This window comes from Clupea harengus, unplaced genomic scaffold, assembly GCF_900700415.2.
Source record: "Clupea harengus unplaced genomic scaffold, Ch_v2.0.2, whole genome shotgun sequence".
Taxonomy (NCBI): domain Eukaryota; kingdom Metazoa; phylum Chordata; class Actinopteri; order Clupeiformes; family Clupeidae; genus Clupea; species Clupea harengus.
The window spans coordinates 1-13,510 of NW_024880705.1; the positions used below are offsets into that span (position 1 = coordinate 1).

Here is a 13,510-nt window from a genome sequence, read left to right on the forward strand (position 1 = left end):
ACTTGGTGGAGTGTTTGAGGGAAATGCCACGGACAGCGTCAGTCATTGTGCTGGAGCAGGACTTTACCCCTTATCGAACGCCGTTGTCACTTCAACTTTTGTGTTTTCTCTCCTCGGTCCTATACGGTCGTGTATGACGTTTCACTTTCGCACAACTGGTGAGAATGACTTGGGAATTGAGGGACATCGTGTATAACCCTGTGTGGATGATCTCCACAGTCATCCTGGGGCTGGTGGTACGATCACAACGAAGGGGCTCGTGGGACCCACGCGCGTGTAAAGTGGAGCTCAAGGGGAAAACTGCCATTGTCACCGGTGCCAATACAGGTGAACTTCTGCCGTTTATATTACCCAGTGCAGTTATTATAAATTGTATGCAGCACTGAAAAACTCTTCATTGTGCTCCGTGATTATATCAATTTGTGACTGACTGGATGATGTTCCCTACTAGCTTAAACATAATATGTATTTAACTTTCATGATGTGCAAGATTGCCCTGATCTATGAGAATGAGATCGATTTTGTGCTTCTTGTTTCATGTGTATGTGCGTGTGGTGAGTTCACAGGGGCTTTGTGTTGCTGATATTTGCAGTGCACTTTTTTTCTCTGTCTTCTCTGGCTGATTCATTGGAAAGGGTTCCACAGTCCTGAGACTCAGATGTATTCCAGATGTGCCCTCTTCCAGATTGTAGTGACTGCGAGGTTTATGTTTCTCCATGCATGCTCAGTAGGCACAAATGGTTCCAGATTCACTTCAGACCGTTACTGTGACTCAGCCAGATAACTCTAGTGCACCCCAGGAGTTGCATAACATTTAATTATTTCACTGTGGTACTATTTGTCTGTTTGTAGACCCAAGTCAGAGACAGCTGGAGATTGTGCCCTCGCAGTAGTTAATAAACAGTTGCTTGCATTGACTAACGCGAATTTGACGAACCTAGCAGATCAGCACAGGGAGTGGATTATAACCCTTGTTAAAGACATTACGCCTTTTTTGAAAGATTATAGGCACCATGCATGTTTAAATGGTCATCTGTAATAAAGATGTTTCTCAGGTTAAAAAAACAAGTGTAGGCAGTATGCCATGTGTGTGGATACGTGCAGTGTCACTGGCCATGACCTGCTTTCTCATATCATGTTTCTGTTACTGTTATTGTACACAAATGCTGGCAAAGACCTTGTCCTTGACCTTGGGAAATCTGGGTTGACCACTCACTCTTTCTGGTCTCTCTTTCAATCTCACTCTCCGTCTGTTTCTCTCCTTACCATTTATCATTTTTTACCCCCGCTCCATAATCTAGGCATTGGGAAGTTCATCGCCCTGGACTTTGCACGGCGGGGCGCACGTGTGATCCTAGCTTGCCGGAGCGAAGCTCGAGGGAATGCCGCCGTGCGTGAGGTCCGGCAGCTGAGCGGGAACGCGGACGTACACCTGCGCCTGGTGGACGTGTCCTCGCTGGAGTCCGTGCGGGAGTTCGCCACCAACATTCTACGGGAGGAGAAAGAGGTCCACATCCTGGTGAACAACGCTGGAGCCTCAGGTACTGTCTCTGCAGGCAGGATCTGATCATGCATAATAAGACAGAATTAAGTATGAAGTATGAATCCTTTCAGTACTATATAGGTGCTAGTTGGGTATTTGGGTGGGGTGGGGGGCAGAGAACTGTTAGAGTTAGGCTACGTTGTCTTGGGATAACAGTTTTTAGCTACAAGCCCTCCTTTGTTCGTAACTAAGACCGAAACAAATTATTAAAGAAACAAGGAAAAACACAAAGCAGAGTAATGTATGCTTTCCAGCTTCTTTTTTGTTCGTGATTTGTGATGATTTATTATGTGGGGCCTGATAGTTGTGCCTTTGTCCATGGCCAGACGTTCAACAATTCAAGTTGTGGCAGAGGGGAAGCTTGAGATGGACTGGTGATGTTGTACCTCTTGTACTAGGGCAACCCCTTCTGTTTGAACAGGGTGCTAGGTACAGGTACAACTGAAAGAGCATCACATGGTTGTCTGTATATGTTACAAACACACACCTCATGCAGGTGAAATATTTGGTTGATTGCTCCACCTGTGTTTCAAAGTGGCTCGGGTAACGCCGCTGCTCAAGAAGCCGTCTCTCGATCCCACTCAGGTGGAAAACTATCGACCGGTCTCACTTCTCACGCTCCTATCTAAAACCATTGAGAGGGCAGCTTCCAAACAGGTCACCGAGTTCCTGTCAAAGAACAATCTCCTCGATCCGAACCAGTCTGGATTCAAAAGCGGTCACTCCACCGAAACAGCCCTGTTGTCTGTAATGGAGGCCTTAAAAACAGCTAGAGCAGCAGCTCAATCCTCGGCTCTCGTCCTGCTTGACTTATCAGCTGCGTTTGATACAGTCAACCACCGCATCCTTCTGTCCATACTGTCAAGTATGGGCATTTCTGGCAATGCGCACTCCTGGTTTGAATCCTACCTCACTGGGCGCTCGTTCAACGTGTCATGGCAAGGTCAGCTGTCTGTACCTCACCGCCTCACCACTGGGGTGCCCCAAGGCTCGGTGATGGGACCACTTCTCTTTGCCATTTACACCACCTCGTTGGGCCCTATCATCCGCTCGCATGGTTTTTCCTACCACTGTTATGCCGATAAAACTCAACTGTTTCTGTCTTTCCCTCCTGAGGACACCACGGTCTCGGCGCGGATTTCGGACTGTCTCGCTGATATATCCACATGGATGAAAAATCACCACCTTCAGCTGAACCTGGCCAAAACGGAACTGATGGTCTTCCCAGCCAAACAGGTCATCCACCACAACATCAAGATCAATACTGACTCTTTATCTCTTGCTCCATCCAAAACAGCAAGAAACCTCGGGGTCATTATTGATGACCAACTGACCTTCACGGCCCACATCGCCTCTGTCTCCAGGTCGTGTATACGCTTTGCGCTATACAACATCCGCAAAATCAGGCCGTACCTAACCCAGTATGCCACCCAGCTGCTGGTGCAAACCTTGGTGAGCTCCCGCCTTGACTACTGCAACGCCCTCCTAACGGGCCTGCCGGCTTGCGTGGTGAAACCACTACAGATGATCCAGAACGCGGCGGCGCGTCTGGTGTTCAACCAACCGAAGAGGGCACACGTCACCCCGCTACTCATCGAGCTCCACTGGCTGCCAGTAGCTGCTCGCATTAAGTTCAAGTCACTTATGCTTGCCTACAGAGTGCTTACTGGTTCTGCTCCCACCTACCTAAATGCTCTTGTAAGGGCAAATGTTACACCCAGGACGCTGCGCTCGTCTAGTGAGCGTCGTTTGGCACTGCCGTCCGTGCAAGCACGGCAATCCAGACTATTTTCATTTGTAGTTCCACGTTGGTGGAACGAACTGCCTAGTACTACCAGAGCAGGGGCGTCCCTCTCTACCTTCAAGAAGCTTTTGAAGACCCAACTCTTCAGAGAGCACCTCCCCTCCTAACTGGCACCTGACTAGCGCTTAACTTGCACTTCAGCAGTTACATTCCTGCACTTCTTTTTCCTCTTTTCTAGGTTGTTGTTTTTCTAATTCTCATGTAAAGTAGTATTTATTGTTACACCATGCTTTTTTATTGCTCTTAGCTTGACTGTTCTCTCCCTTGTACGTCGCTTTGGACAAAAGCGTCTGCTAAATGACTAAATGTAAATGTAAATGTTGGAGGCAGCTTGTCGTATTGTGCAGCTCTCCTCTGGCAATGTAGAAACTGCTGAAAGGGGAACTTGGCAAAGGGGGGAAAGTTTTGCTTCCCACTGGAATCTTGTAGGCACAGACCACAAGTTAATCAACAGAATTTCCTGTACACACTGGCTTGTGTTTGCTGGGTGATGGCAAAACGACCGCAGAGACTGTACATTTGTACATTGTTGCATCAACAGGCTTAGAAGATTCATATGCCATAATTACAGACTATAGTTGTAGACTACTGTTAAAGTCATAGACCATTAGACCGTTCATTCTAGTGATACACCACAGCAAACTCAAGCAGCTCACCATCAAAGAGCAGAGGCTGAAATTACTGGATGTTGACGAATCAAATTGAAATGATTTTCTGGTACCGGTTGAGGTCTGGTGAGAGGCGGAAACGGGAAGGGTTGGATTACAAAGAAGGAAAATGCTGACGAACATTTGCCGTTGTGGCAATTGTTCTTCTGAGGACATGTTTTTGATGTTACTGAAGAATATTTGCGTAGTTATAAATAGGAACTGACATCTGAACTGAAATGTTTTTTTTTTTGCCCAAGCGTATGGGTTTGTTTTATTGATTCTTTATTTGTTCATTATTTATGGTGAGTGTGTGTATGTGTGTGTGTGTGTGCGCCTGTGTTTATTCATGCAGGTTTGCCTAGAGGCATTACAGCTGATGGGCTCGAGGTTTCCTTTGCAACAAATCACGTAGGACCATTTCTCCTAACCAGTCTTCTACTGGGTGAGTCCTCTGTCCCAGTTCCCCAGAATCCAACTGTTTTCTGTTTACTGTAAAATAGCAACCATTTCCTGGATGACGTAACTTCTTCAGGTTCATAAGCACTGCAGAGCACCACTCAGGCACTCCTCGTAACTCAAGCATACACACTCACAGTCTTAAAAACAACATACTGTGCGTCAATTCATGGTGGATAATGTTTAGCTGTGAACATTTGCATACCTTTGGAGATTAAGAGAAAACATGAGAGAAATAACATGTGCTGCGTGTGTAAGTAAATTATCACAGTTAGAACATAACCGAAATTGTGTGTGTGTGTGTCTGTGTGTGTGTGTGTGTCTCAGACCGTCTGAAGAGCTCAGCTCCAGCCCGCATCATCAATGTGTCTTCTGTCAACCACTGGCGGGGGAAAGTGGACTTTTCTCATTTCCACGGCAACAACCTTGTCTACCGCATGGACGAAGTGTACAACCACACCAAGCTGCACAATGTCCTCTGGACTAACGAACTTGCCAGACGGCTTAAGGGCACAGGTACCCACCAACCTGCATTTCACCACACCAGCCTCTCATAAACCTCAACCTGGACGTGGATGGAAGTCGCTGTTATGCTCCCAACCTCTCCTTGAGTTTTATGAGCTATCTTGAAGTCCACTCACTGCAAAAATTGAAATCTTAGTAAGACGAAATATCTTAAATCAAGGAAATATATGCTTGTTTTTTGTCTGCCAATATATATCTTCTTACCAGGTATTTCACTTGCTTCAAGCGTTTCAGTCCTTAATTGTCTTAATAAGATATTATAACTTTTTACTGAGATTTTATTACGGGTTCTGAGCAAGTTAATGCTTGAAACTAGTTTGATCACCATTGAGTAGTACAAAACTGCTTTGTCAAAGTCAGAATCAAGACAAATGTACTTGTTTTTAGTCTGGCCACACTAGTTTTAATATATATTTGGGTTCTTTTATAAAAAATCTTGGTAAGTCAAATTTTCCTGTTCTGTTGGCAGATACATTTGCTTTTTTTAAGTAATATATCCCCCATTTTATTACTTTTTTTCTCTTTATTAAAAGCTGAATTTTTGCAGTGCTGAGCAGATAGGAATTGAGGTCCTGGCCACACAACTTTACTTGTTTCAGATGTGACTCACAGAGGCAGAAGATGTCTTTAGTCAAGCTAATGTCATGACTGTTAAACCACCCACGGGTCATTGCACAATGTCAACATCATGAGGTTTCTGACAGCTCTGCATTTGGGGTATGCCTAACATTACACAAGGGTAGAAAAGAGCTAATCTGTGTTAATGCTTTTGTGCAATTGCTCTTGGCTAAAAGTTTAGCTCTTTGTACTGTCCCTATGTTAGTGTGTTTGTATGTGTGCATTTGTGTATTTAAGTGTGTGTGTGTGTGTGCTGTGTCTGTGTGTTTGCGGTTGTGTTTGTTGGTGTGTGTCAGATGTGACCGCGAACTCTCTGCACCCGGGAGTAGTGATGACCGAAGTGATGCGACACTATAACTGGGTGGTGCAATTCATCTTCAAACTGGTTGGATTTTTCTTCTTCAAGGTAAACCACGACATTTACCCTGCCGACTGTCAATCATTCTAGGTTCTTGCCTACTGTTGTGATGACTATGAGGATGTTATCCATCTATTTTTCTTTTCTAGAATGTGTGTAAGACATGGCAAGAACCTCAGATGATAAACCACCTGAGCTTGACTGTGTGTGTGTGTGTGTGTGTGTGTGTGTGGTTGAGTTTGTGTGTGTGTGTGGTTGGGTTTGTGTGTGTGTGTGTGTGCGTGCGTGCGTGCGTGCGTGCGTGCGTGCGTGCACGTTTTCAGACTGAAACGCAGCAAAGTATCAATCTAAGACTAATTGTAGTAGCTGTTAATTCACTGAACTTGAACTCAGACACACAAAGACCACCACTAAACCAAGAATGACTGATTTGTATTGCTTACAGAAGGCATTTTAAGGCTTCTGCTTTTTCTGACTGGAAGCCAGGTTTGCATTCCTGAAAACTCTGAGTGTGTGTGTGTGTGCATTTTTTGGAAAGTACTGCCTTTCAAAAAGCAAAAAGGGAAAGAGTAAAGTTAAAAGTCTGTCAAAGCTGACACTAAATAACCTCAGAGGACCGAAATGTGAATCATAGCACCCTGCTCATGTTTCAAGTTGACTTATAGGCATGATTCATTTCAGCTGATGGTTTGCATGAATGACGGAACTATTTTTGTCTATTCTGCAGAATGCCTGATATATCCTTATCCATATATATATATATATATAGTCCAAACTTTTGACTGGTACTGTATATATATATATTATTATATATATATAGGTCTATATAACAAATATATAAAATGACCTTGAAACATGCTTGAAACATGCTTTAAAAGTAGTAAAAGAAACGGGCATACTAACATTGTGTGTGTGTGTATGTGTGTGTGTGTGTCTGTGTGTGTCAGACTTCTGAAGAAGGGGCCGTAAGTACCATCTATTGTGCGGTAGCTGAGGAGACGGAGGGGATCTCTGGGAAGTACTTTGACAGCGACTGCTCCCTGGTGAAGCCCTCGCCGACCGCCCGCGACCCCGCCATTGCCCTCAAGAGCTTTGAGTTTTGCGAGAGACTGACCTCCAAACTTTAACCTCCACAGACACCCTGACCATCTTATCAGTCAGGCCCAGGCACCTATACTGTTTTTATAAACCTGAGGTCCCCTTTTCAGTTATGTTTCATAGTCTAGCTGCCATGAGGTGGATTTGCCCTCATTTCAGAGCAGCATTTGTTCTTGTTTTTGTTCTTGATAACTGATTTTCTGATTTGACCCCTGTCTGATAAGTTAGCAGTGATGAAGATTGGGTAGAATTCATCAGCTCGGTACACTGTTCAACCATGACGCTTAAAAGCACTTACTGACCAACAATAGCAACACTAGCAAGGTCAAATTCCTTTCCATTACTTTCCAGTCCAACATTATGCCATATTAATCCGTATAAATAATACAACACAAACAGCACATATAGGGGGCGTCTCTGAACTAATGTTACTTGCCCCCATTTATCAGAAATGCTACTACATTTGATATAAAAATGTGTATTTTTGTACATCTTACTATCAAATATACAACAACAGAAGTTATGTCTCTTTTATGATTAGGAACCATGTTTGTTTTACAATAAAGCTGCTGTTTCTGTAATAGAGTCTTTATTTTGACCCTTTCTATTGAAGATTTCTATTCAGTCATTTCCACTTGAAAGATGAAAGCTGGTCTCCCCCTTACTTCTTAGACTGAACTATCTCTCCTTATGTTATCTTCAAGATAAATGTGCACACTGAGCTGTAGTAGCAAGTGTACAATACCCTCTGTATGTCTATGCATGTCTTTGATGTGTCTTTTCATGTTTGCTGAGGTTATCCAGGTATTTTAATATGGTTAACTTATGAACTCATGTTCAACTTATGCATCCATCAACAGAAACATTCTGTTGGTCAACAGTACAAGAAGGCATGTAACAGCACACTGAATCCTAGAAGGCACATTGGTCAAATTCAGTGTGTGAAAGACAGATAACACAGACACAGATAACATGGCACCATCCTCCATCTGTCCCTCTGCCATGCCATGGCCTGCAAACTCTTACAATCTCAAGCGTAACCCTTCAGCTGTTCTGTGTTGAACATCGTATTAAAATAATTACTTGATAATTAAAATAATTAATTTTGAAGTAAAATTAATTTAGATCACGACAGCAACATTTAAAACACTGAAGGGTTAATTGTTCAAATCATGGGTTTATCGTTGGTTCAAATAAAGACAGTTATTCAAAAGGTTTGGAAATAAATTTCAATCATCAGCAAAGGAATATGGAATTTTTCAGAAACAGAAACAGAAAAGAAAGGAAGGAACCCATTTAACGGTGAGCAAAGAAAGAAGACAATTCTATGTAACAGCGCCATCCAGTGGCCATCTTAAGCCATGGGTGTAGAGTTAAGACATAAAATGAAATGACATGAGGCGGTGCTGAAATGATAACTTAGCTTTATTTATCCATTTTCACAGGACATAAAATGAGCTCATGATGGATGGACGGTGATGTCTATCAGCAGCAGTCTGCAGATAAGTGTGAAACAGCTCTCTCCTCAAGCAGCTGCCCAGAGAAGCATAGACAGGTCACAAGAACGCTCTCTCTCTCTCTGCATGCGTGTGTGTGGCAAGTAAGAAGTAAGTAGGTAAGTTTATGGCAGGCAGGTAAGCATACTAAGTTTAACGTCAAGTTGTGACATGTCAAGGGTCTTACCTCCATTTTCCAGCGCATCCTTTATGATTGCCTGTGTTACATGATCCAGCTGTTCGCCACTCAGTCTGATAGAGATCTCAACCTTTGTCCCCTGCAGACACAACAGTGAATTACTTAAGTTTGACTCTCTCTCTCTCTCTCTCTCTCTCTCTCTATCTATCTATCTATCCATCCATCTCTCTATCTCTCCACCCACGCACACGCACACACTTACCTGGGCCTCGGGCTCCTCCTGTGGTACTGGCTGAACTGATGTATCCTCAGGTGTGCCATCCTCTGAACGAGGCCCCAGTTCTTTTTGCTTTTCTAGCTTTGCTTCTTGCTTCTTACATAACCAGTGAGCAGAGACCAACACAACCATGACCAAACAGAACACAGCAACATCAGCACACAGCAAACAGCAAGACACCATCACCACCACATAACCACATAACCACATAACAACAACATATGTTTCCTGATTAAATGAGTGAGTTAGTGTTCAGCCTTCCACAGTGCCATTCATAGGGCCTATGGGAGTTAGATAAAGCAGCTGTGGAGAGCTATCCTTCATCCCACCACAGGGTGGTGCCACCACATATTCTACTTGGGTAGCATTAGAATCATTAAAATCCTGATTCTTCATACTCCCATTCACAGGAACAACACAAATCAAACGGGCAAAGGCCATCACAGAGTGGAGAGATGTATTTCTATGGGAAGTATGATATATGTGGTGTGATTGGTGCGATATACTGTATGGACATCTATGCACATCTATGTTGCTGTCGTCACAGTAATCAAGACCTATCTACTCTACCTCAGGGGAAAGTGAGTATCCATGCTTTGCATGGTCAATGCATATTCGAATAACATAGACATCTATCTATCTGACTGTATACAATTGTCAAAATGCCTAGACAAATTGAAATTGAAAAGCACTTATTGTCATTGTATTTGCATACAATGAAATTTGGAGCGCTGCTACTGTTGGTGCCACAAGGGACAACATATAACACAACAGCAATACAATAAGCAAAAAAAAAACATTAAGAGTACAACAAAGTGCAGTGCTATAGAGTACAAGTACTCCCCCTGAGTTACGTTGCAAATAAATACAGTAACATTTTTGTCTTGTACACATGAATACGGTGACTGCGATGGCATAAGTGACTTTACCCGTGAGTAATAAACCTGAGAGCTAAACCCTTCCCTTCTCCATCAGCCCTGGGGAATAACAGATAGATGCCTACACCAGTGAGAAATATACCTGAGAGCTAAACCCTTCCCTTCTCCATGCGCCCTGCATCTCCTATGCGGCGGGTCCTCTGCCTTACCTGCAGGGTCCTCATCTGATTGGGACTGAAGAAGGTGACGTGTCCCTCTGCCTGCTCGGCCAGCAGGGCCATGGCACACAGCAGCAGGCATCCCAGCACAGCACCGCGCATCTTCACTCTTTCTGTAGCTACACACACACACACACACACACACACACACACACACACACACACACGCCAACACACAAACACATGATTACTAGTGCTGTCAGTTTATGGCGTTAACGCAAACCCATTTTAACGCCGTTAATTATTTTATCGCGAGATTAACGCGAGAGATTTCTTTTTATTTATTTTTTTATTTTTAGATTAACGTTCTTTTTGGCCTCGCAAACTGTGTAGTAGGCTAACGTTACAGTTTGAGAGTGAATGGTGAGCGACATACGGCGAAATGGATGATAAAAAGCTTCTGAATGGAAAGTTTACTTTTAAAAGTTGTGTTGTGCAAAAGAAGCAAGCTTCACTGTTGTCTGAAAATGTCAATAGGCAGCTGGCTGAAAGCAAAGAAGTAGTAGGCTTACCTTTTATTGGTAACCTAACTGTTACGGTTCATTGTTTCTGAAATAAGAGGCCTGACTGCTATGTTCCCAGCAAACTTGAAAAAAAAAATACAATATTAAGCCATGGTTTAACTGCACTATAGGCTGAGTCCTTGTTTACCTGAAATTTTATTTTGTACCGCCCTATTTGGCAATGTTGGTTTTCAATAAAATAAAACATTTGCATAAAGCAAGCCAATTCACTTTTCCATGTTGATAAGGGCATTAAAATAAAAATAAAATGATGGAAAAAATAAATAAATGAAGGGACATTTAGAATAGATAAAAATTTGCGATTAATCGCGATTCATTTTGAGTTAACTATGACATAAATGCGATTAGTCGCGATTAAATATTTTAATCGTTTGACAGCACTAATGATTACACATTATTACACATCTACAAATGCAAATAAATAAAGAAAATAAATATAGACACACAAACATATTCAACCCACGGGGTACTTTCTCAAATGGTAACACATTTTTCAACCTAATTTTTGAAATGACAAGTTTCAGAGGAGATACAGCATAAACAAGAGAATGAATACGAGTTAGAGAGGCAGGGACAAGAGATAGAGACAGTGCATGAGATTCTCACGTCTCAGAGAACAGGAACACGGTGAGATGAGATAAAACACACGTCTTGGCAAGAGAGGTCAAGCTACTGACAACCAGAAGACACAGATAAATTGGGAAAAAAAACACAAGAATAAAATGGTAAAGAAGACAATGAGTGATAGAGAGAGGGTGTAAGAAGAAATGGTGTCTGAAAAGAGTGTGAAGAGGGGAGAAATCTATTCTCACCTGCTGTAAGCGTGCACTGTAAACTTGATTAGTCTTCGGCGTCGAGCTCTGTGATGTCTAAGCACGTTAGTGAGACTATGGCTCTGGGCAGCGTCTCCTTGGATTTATAGAGCCAGAGGCAGAGTCCTCATGGCAGACTGGTGCAGTCCGTCTCTGACGTCGGCACTTCCAGACCTCCGCGCGGCCCTCTTTCTGCTCGTAGAAACAGACACATCCCAGGAATTTAGTCTTTTGGGTTATTGCCCCTTGTGTTATTTACTAGACTGAGATAGACATTTAAGTCACGGAAGGTGATTTGACACGTTCCCTGATTAAAGTAGGTTTTTCCGGGGACATTCTGTAAGAGTTGTTTGAGTTCAACCGGATAGATTTCCATGAGGAATACTAAATATGTGAAATACAGTGTTAACAGGATGACAGTTTCTCAGAAATACATATGGTGCCTACTGTGAATAATAACAATGTTTTGATGTTTTGTTTTGTTTTTTATTTAATTTTTGTCTTCTTGCATTAAATGTGTGCAGCTGCTACATTCAATGTCATCCCACTTGGGCAATGCTAATGAGAATAAATGGAGTCAGTCTTAATGGCGACCAGAACTTGAACAGATGTGTGTGAGAGTAGTGCACAGTCCATGAACTGACCTTGAACAGTTGTGTGTGAGTAGTGCACAGTCCATGCACTGACAAGAAAACACTTTCTCACTCTGTCTGTAAGCTTTGCAAAACAGGGAGAGAGAAGCTGTCTCATTGCAGTTAGTGTGAGGTCATCCTGGAGACATGCTAACAATCTAAACAAAAACAGAACAAGATAGATGTGCTGGCCCTGCCTAATGTTTTCAGATATCCATATGTGAAAAGTGTGAGACTGTTCAGTCATCAGCTTACACGTATTGATGCCATTACCAAAAAGGATGGCAAGCATTTGATTTCTTGATCCAGCACAGGTGTTGAGAGAGAGAGAGAGGGGTGTGTGTGTGTTAGGGTTAGTGTTAGTGTTAGGTTAGTGTTTAGGGAACCAACCTCGTTGACACTGTTTTTCCATACTCAAATCAAACACAGAAACGGAGTGTGTGTTCTGTATGTGTGGTGTGCGCGCTGAGAGGTATTGTGTTTGTAAACTTAAAATGTGCCCCCATAATTGCCTCCTCTCGTGTCACACCCTGACAACAAAGATGTTTACAACATCAGACAGGATATGTGTTACATCATGCTCTCCAAAGCACTAATGCATTTCTTGGTACAAGCTATCTCGGGCAGGTCTCATGCATCTGCTCCTGTCATAACACTTCAGATATATCCTGTACTGGAGTGTGTGGATACCGTTCGGTTCAAAATGGTGGCTGGGAGTGGACAAGTTGTTGCAGCATCATACACATGATCAAACACCATTTGTTTGCTGTGCAGTTAACCACTCTGAGGTATTCCGTAAGGCTTCAATTGTTTAACAACTCTATTAAATCCAACGCTTGCATTTTGCTGGGAAATGTACTGCAAAATAGGCTAAATGTCTGAGGAACTTGAGATGTAGAATGTACACACACGTGGCTAGGCATTGTATACTATACTATTACATTTCATTCAATTCACTTTAAAGGCTAAAAAAGGTATGAGCACAAAACTTTGCGCTAAAAGAGCCGACTGAAATGATTATCATAATATGTGCCTGAAATAGCCTGTTACTGGCCTTTGTTGCTCACCAATCTGTGTTTTTAAAATGAGTAAATATAGAGAATTTGTGCTGTATGAGCTTTAGAAGATCGCTTAGGAGAAAATGGGAATTCAAAAGTTAAGAATAATATTAAAACCAGTATTGATGGGTTTCTCACTGTTCGGTCATATCATGTAGTTTATAGCTCTTAAAAACACATTCCGGGTTGCGCTTACACCTTAATAGTATTTTCTGTGGTGAAGGAGTTGTGCATGGTTTCCCTCCATAGTCTTTACTGCGAAAATAATGCACAACCACTACCAGAAGAGGGCAGTCAAAAACATCTCGCGAGAACACGACAGGGGCCGTTATTTAAGCCGTGTGTCTGTGCATACTCACTCTCACAGTAGTCTTTCCTGTACAAGTCATCGTCTGGCGAACACACTGTGGTGTGTCGCACAAGA

The 13,510-nt window shown here is 42.7% G+C and overlaps 1 protein-coding gene across 1 annotated transcript; it reads left to right on the forward strand.

Moving 5' to 3' along the window:
* Nucleotides 1-32: 32 nt before the first annotated feature.
* LOC122132559 (retinol dehydrogenase 11-like) lies at nucleotides 33-8,265 on the forward strand. Its single transcript, XM_042707235.1, has 6 exons — nucleotides 33-327; nucleotides 1,302-1,541; nucleotides 4,350-4,439; nucleotides 4,781-4,969; nucleotides 5,893-6,002; nucleotides 6,902-8,265. The coding sequence occupies exons 1-6, from the start codon at nucleotides 165-167 to the stop codon at nucleotides 7,079-7,081; spliced, it is 972 nt and encodes a 323-aa protein (XP_042563169.1). The 5' UTR covers nucleotides 33-164; the 3' UTR covers nucleotides 7,082-8,265.
* The last annotated feature ends 5,245 nt before the right edge of the window (nucleotides 8,266-13,510 follow it).